Source organism: Hippoglossus hippoglossus, chromosome 12, assembly GCF_009819705.1.
Source record: "Hippoglossus hippoglossus isolate fHipHip1 chromosome 12, fHipHip1.pri, whole genome shotgun sequence".
NCBI classification, from domain to species: Eukaryota; Metazoa; Chordata; class Actinopteri; order Pleuronectiformes; family Pleuronectidae; genus Hippoglossus; species Hippoglossus hippoglossus.
The window spans coordinates 18,087,822-18,094,013 of record NC_047162.1 but is presented as its reverse complement, the minus strand read 5'-3'; the positions used below and the strand labels follow the sequence as shown (position 1 = coordinate 18,094,013).

The 6,192-nt window shown below is 44.7% G+C and overlaps 1 protein-coding gene across 2 annotated transcripts; it reads left to right on the top strand.

Moving 5' to 3' along the window:
- Positions 1–327: 327 nt before the first annotated feature.
- On the top strand, positions 328–5,503 carry stbd1 (starch binding domain 1). 2 transcript variants are annotated; one of them, XM_034602649.1, is made up of 4 exons: positions 328–838; positions 1,978–2,337; positions 2,761–3,029; positions 3,441–5,503. In XM_034602649.1, exons 1-4 carry the CDS (start codon positions 412–414, stop codon positions 5,301–5,303), a joined length of 2,919 nt encoding a protein of 972 aa, XP_034458540.1. In that variant the 5' UTR covers positions 328–411; the 3' UTR covers positions 5,304–5,503. The 2 variants fall into 2 exon arrangements, with proteins under 2 accessions (XP_034458540.1, XP_034458539.1); XM_034602648.1 differs by having other exon boundaries at positions 329–838; positions 1,978–2,378; positions 2,766–3,029.
- Positions 5,504–6,192: the final 689 nt, after the last annotated feature.

The following is a 6,192-nucleotide window of genomic DNA, read 5'->3' as shown; positions in this document are numbered from 1 at the left end:
ACAAAGTCCAATTAAATTACAGCACAAGGAATATTTGTATTCTCATATTTTAACAGTCGTATCTTTGTTTCCTGGAGGAGGTTTGCTCAAAGGTCCAGTGTCAGGATGACCCTGACCAGGACTGTGCTCAATCAGGACTCATTTCACTGGAGAAAGGCAACATGAGTGTTAATCCTATCAGAGGGATGATAACAGACACATCAGCTGTATATGTGTAGAATGGGCCTCTTCCTCCTCCTCCTCTTCCTCCTCCTCCTCCTGCTCCTCTTTTATGAATGAACGCTGGATTCCCCGTGACCTAGTCAGCCAATGAGCAGCTCGCACCTGCAGCCGTGCGCAGCCCTGCAGCAACAAGAGGTCAGTGCGTAAACGTGGAGCAGCAGCAGCTCCTGTCGGATCATCCAGGCCTGCATGCGCACTCAACCACAGACACACACACACACACACAGACACACACACACACAGACACACACACACCAGCAGCAGCAGCAGCAGCAGCAGCGGGGATCTGATCCACACGTCCGCGTCGCGATGCCGCTGAAGAACGGCAACAGCGTGGCCCTGGAGAGACGCATGGACCTGGCGTCGCTCTTCTGCATGATCAGCCGCCACGGACCCGCCGTGGCTCTGGCGGTGATCGCGATGGTGTCGGTGCTGGCGGCTTTCATCATCTACCGGAGCGTGCGGGGGAAGACGCGGAGGAAGGCCACGGCCGCGGCCGGGGACGGGGACGGGGACGGCGACAGCCCCGGAGCGCAGAGGGACGCGTCGGGGGCGAGTTGGCCGGAGCAGGAGCTGAGCCCCGGGGATCCACGCAGCTCCTCCGTGGAGGCAACAGGTAAAAAGATCCAGGAATAACGGACTGGTGTCATAATGATATGTGAGCCTATAGATAATGTGTTTATGACTTCTGCGTTGATCTAATATCAAAATACTGCCTGCGGAGCAATATCACAGACATATGATCGTCCTGTAACAGATATAACACCATAAATACACAATATCACAGTGGGTACTGCGAATAATATTTAATATCCAGCCTGGTTACAGTAGAACTGTAAAAGATAAATATAGATATACTACAGAGATGACCTCATTCTAATGTAAACTGGTATTTTAAAGAAACTTATCCAAAGTCTAATGAGAATACTTTTGTCAGATATTTGCAGAGATTGGATGCAAGTTAAGTACATTCCTATAGTTTTTTATTTGAATTATGATTTAATTATGCAAAATGAAGGTTTCCATATTCTTCATTTAAGGATTTTATTTTACTTTTAGTGGATTTATTTTTCTAACTGTTGAAGTTGTTTGTGTCTCTGAGATTTTATGAGCTAAACATATGATGAGCCCATAGAATAGGTCGCATTGTCATGAATAAATAACCCACTATAAATAAATAAAGTATGCAGCGGTATTTAATGATCATAGTTCAAACTGGCTTAAAGTCTATCACAGTCAGTGAAGCGCTCACACATTAAAATACCACTTCTAATAATCAAGTTATAGATATAACACCCACAGGGGACAATGAAAAGGTAACTGTAAAGTATTACAGACAAAAATCTATGACCCACATGTGAACCACCAAAAATAAATCAGTGCAAATGTTTCATTCATATAGATTTCCCCCTATTTTAAACTTAAGTGGACTCAGATACAGACACAATGAATAAAAGTGAATCATGAGGACAAAGTTCAGAGACTTATCTGACCAGGTCAAATCAGGCCTGAAATGGAGGAGACACACAAACAGCTAATCACTGCTGATTGGATTGATTGGATTTCCCTGTGATTAAATCGTCTGCTGTTTTGTCGTTTCACAAAAAGGTACAAAGGTTGAATAGATAGTTTTCAAAAGCTTTATCTTGTTTGTCTTAGTATTAGTTGATAGTTTATAGTGACGTTCTTATTAGGTTTGTACTTTAATCAGATAAATATGTCAAATAACAGTTTTATCCCTGTTCTCTCTTACAGATGTGAGTGATGAGGTTTCGTCAGAGATGAAGGACGATGCTGATCCATTTCATCGTGATCTGAAACTCAGGCATCGTCGAGCTCCTGCCACTGAAAACAAACCTCCCTCTTATTCTCCTGCTGAGAACGACGTCCAGATAACGGACGACGAGAACACGACTGCACCCGACTCAGAGGCAGTGACGGTGGTCCAGGACTCTCATGGAGAGGCAGAGACGTACACAGAGGAGGCCTGTCACAACCTGAGATGTGATACGACCACGGTGGCTGAAACGGAGGTAGAGAGTGCAACGGATGACGGAGTAAGAGAAGAAGAAGTCCTCGAGGAGGTCCGTGGTAACGAAGGCTGCTGGAAGGAGCCTGCGTTGATTCGTGACGAGCGACACGAGGAGGTTGAGAAGGTATTTTACACAAGCTACAGAGAAATGAACGTCACAGTGGGTCAGATAGATGAATGGCTGAAAGGACATTTTAGGAAGGTGTATAATATATATATATATATAATATTTACGTGGACAAATGCAGTGAGCCCCACTATAATACTTTTATATTAACAAAAAATCAAATAAAACTGTGTAATTTTTAAGCTGTTTCTCTTTGCACCAGAAGCAGAAAATACAAAGTTAGCAACTAGCTAGTAAAGAAAGTGGTTAAAGAGCATTTGAGCACAACACAATTGTTCTTGATCTTCTGATCAAATGATTCGTCTGTTTCCGAATTTGACTGAATGATTATTTTTATCCACGCCTCTTGAATCTCATGGACACTTTTTGAATGTGTCCTTTCAGGAGTTTGAAGCCGAGGATCAGGACGATGGGAGTGAGACCATAGACGATATCGAAGATGATTCTTGCTGTTGTATCTGTCAGGGCAAAGACGAGTTGGAAGAAGAGAATCACCATCAAGATAGTATCGACGACAGCAATCATTCCAGTTATCACCTCTCTCCAGAGGAAGAAAAGGAAAACGAGGGTGAGGAGGCTGAAGAAGAGTTTGTAGAGCAACAGCTCGTTCCTCAACAAGACGAAATCTGTCCCTCGACATGTGAACAGGTGACGCCACAGGTTCTGGAGAGCGATCTGGAGAGCGATCTGGATAGCGATGGTCAACCTGGTGAAGGGACTGAAGAAGATACACGGGAAGACCACGTTCTTGGAGCTGATGAATTTGACACCCGACCACCACAGTCTGACAAGCGACAACAGATTGATCAGACAAACGGTCTCACGGACAATCAAGAGGATGCAGTTCTCCCCACTGAGGCTGATGAAGCGGAGGAGGAAACCACAACTAGCGATGACACTGTCGTCTGCGGTGAAGAACATGACGGTTCAAGTGTGGTCCTCGGCTCTTCTCTACATCCTTTGGACGAGCCAGTGCAGGTTGATGATCACGATGATGAAGATCTGTCCGGTGCCAACACTGATCCCGAAACTCGAATCTCAGGCGTTGTGGATTCCTTGGAATCGTCGTCGGATTGTCAACAACCACGAAGTGAAGAGAATAAAGATGAAATCTCCAAACGTCTGGATAAAGACACAGATTTGACTGATCCTGGCTCTGACGCACCTTCGCTCCAGAAGGAACTTCACCACAAAATCAATCAAACCTCTGCAGATGACACGTTGGCTGAAGAGAGTGTTGACCTTCATTTGCCGTCTCAGGACAAGGACCAACAAACTGGCCGATTGTTTAATAGTGAAGCTGTTGAAGATACGAGCGTCACCGCTGCTCCTGACACAGTCACATGTGAACCTGAGAACATGTTACTGGCTGAAACAATCTCTCATCTTCATGTGTTGTCTTGTGACGAACACTTTACGCAAACGAAAGGTAACGAAGCCTTTGACGAACGTAGCGACGCTGCCGATCCCGACTCTACCGAAACTATAGCTGCTTCTGTAAAAGGTGAAGAAATGTCTTGTCCTCACTTCTCATCCGTCTGCCAACACCAGACAAGTGACCACATGGAAGTGAATGAAACTTTGGTCGAGGCAGAAATTGCTGCGCCTGATGCAGCTGTATGCCATAATGATACGATTACCACATCTGTGATGTCTGAAGAAATATCTCCCCCTGACACGTTGGCTTTACCCCAAGACCAAGAAAGTGACCAAATGCAAACTAAAGGCACGAGTCAGGACCTTGACCGTCTCATGTGGCAACCTCCCTTACCGTCTTTCGAGCGAAGGGGGCTGAGGGATCAGGACGAGGGCAGCAGGTCGTCTCCTGGTGTTGAAGCAGAGAGCGGGATTTCCAGCATGGCTGTCAGTCCTGATTTGCAAGATGCTGGTCATGACTTTGGCGAGACCGTAGAAGATATGGTAGTTCCAGAACTGGATTGTGATCCACAGTCAGAAGAAGGGACAGAGGCTAAAAACAACCTCTACGCCGATGATACTGCTGTTTCTGCCATTAAGGACGATACAGTCGGTATGGTGTTTGGGCCTTACCCATCACGTCTCTCCCATCAACCCCACAGCGAGGCCAAGTTCGACTCGTTTGCAGACAACGAGGACACGTTTGGCCACGAGATCGAGGACAGTTACCACAGAGCACTGGAGCATCTTATGTTGCAGATCCCAGCAAATGTAATGAGCACAAACGATGAGCAGAGGAATCAGACAGATGAGAAGGCGGTTGTTGAGGTTGTAGAGAAGAAGGAGAAGAAGGAGGACGTGAGAACTGCAAAGAAAATGGAAACAGAGGCAGAGACGGAGAAAGAAGACGACTATGAAAAGACTGAAATCAGTATCATGGAGGCGACTATGGACAATAACGAATGGATCACGGACAGTAACCAAGTCCTTCCCTGGATGAACATTACTGTCCCGTCTTTTTCCCAAGACCACAAAAACACCGACCAGCCTCCCACTGACGATCGCCGGCCCAGCTCTTCTCTCACCGATGTTTCATGTGTTGATACAGAACTCGCACCGTCCACTGAAGACAGACAAACCCGCGCTCTCTCCGCTGTGGACGAAAATACTGAAAACAACAAAAAGGTTGTGGCCGTCCATCCGATGCCCCAGTATGTTAATGTGACGTTCAGCATCCACTATCTCACCCGCTCGCTGTACCAGACGGTGGCCATCACTGGGAACCAGCAGGAGCTGGGGAACTGGAAGGAATTCGTCCCGCTGGAGAGGGCCAAGGACGGGCACTGGGCCACGGTGGTCAGCCTCCCCGCAGAGAGCCATGTGGAGTGGAAGTTCGTGCTGGTGGAGAAGGGTGAAGTGTGTCGCTGGGAGGAGAGTGGGAACCGGCTCCTTGATACTGGCTCTGGAGACGAGCTGACTGTGCACAAGTGGTGGGGATTATTATAGGATGAGTCTCAGAGGAAAGGGCTGCGGAGCTGAGAGGGAGTTTGACATGAAACAAACTGGAAACTGGACCAGATGAAGTTTAAATTTATCTTTAAATCCCATCACAAGAGCCCAATGGTGATATGTTGTATTAAAAATACTCCTTTGAGTCAAATATGACTTGATAATGATGATATATATCTAACAAAAGATGTCTACAGGTCTTTGTTGAAGCTAAATTTGGTTGTTACAACAAAATATTAACAACAATTTTGATAATAATACAAAAATGTATTGTTTCCAACCCCTAAAATGTGAATTTCTTTTGCTTTCTTTCTGATTTAATATGATTAATTGAGTAAAACAACTAATCCAAGGAAAACTTGACTAAATACAACAATACGTTTTCCAAAATAGTCAAAACCTATTGAAAACCTACACTAGTCCATTTAAACATGTGTGTGTCTGATTAACAAATAGTTCTAGACATAAAAATTATTTCATATATTTTTCAGAGAACTGTCCTTAAAAAAACGCCTTCTTCATTTCTGTGGCAATATTTTTGGATGAAGCACCTCTTTAAAAGTGTGCGATTTAATGCAAGTGTCAATTTTTTATAAATAATATATATATAATATATACATTATACCGTCCATATGCTGCTTGAATACCCTCCAACAATCTACGATAGGAAATGCACATTGTTCACTTTTACTATAGCAATAATCAAAGCAATAATTGTTCTGTATACTGTTTGGCTGGCGTTATTATCAGGTATTCATGAGTTAACCACTAAACTGTGATATGGTTTCAATGCTGCTTTTTATCTTGTGTGCATGCAAGATTCTCATAGTTCTATTAATGTGCCTTTTAAACAGGGTTTCTGTTTCTGTGTCGCGATGCATCGGAA

Excerpts from the sequence above, each read along its gene's own strand:
- stbd1 (XM_034602648.1), top strand. The coding sequence starts at position 412 with ATGCGCACTCAACCACAGACACACACACACACACACAGACACACACAC. Across the intron at positions 839-1,977 it reads CTCCTCCGTGGAGGCAACAG|ATGTGAGTGATGAGGTTTCG; the intron begins GTAAAAAGATCC and ends TCTCTCTTACAG. Across the intron at positions 3,030-3,440 it reads GTCCCTCGACATGTGAACAG|GAATCGTCGTCGGATTGTCA; the intron begins GTGACGCCACAG and ends GTGGATTCCTTG.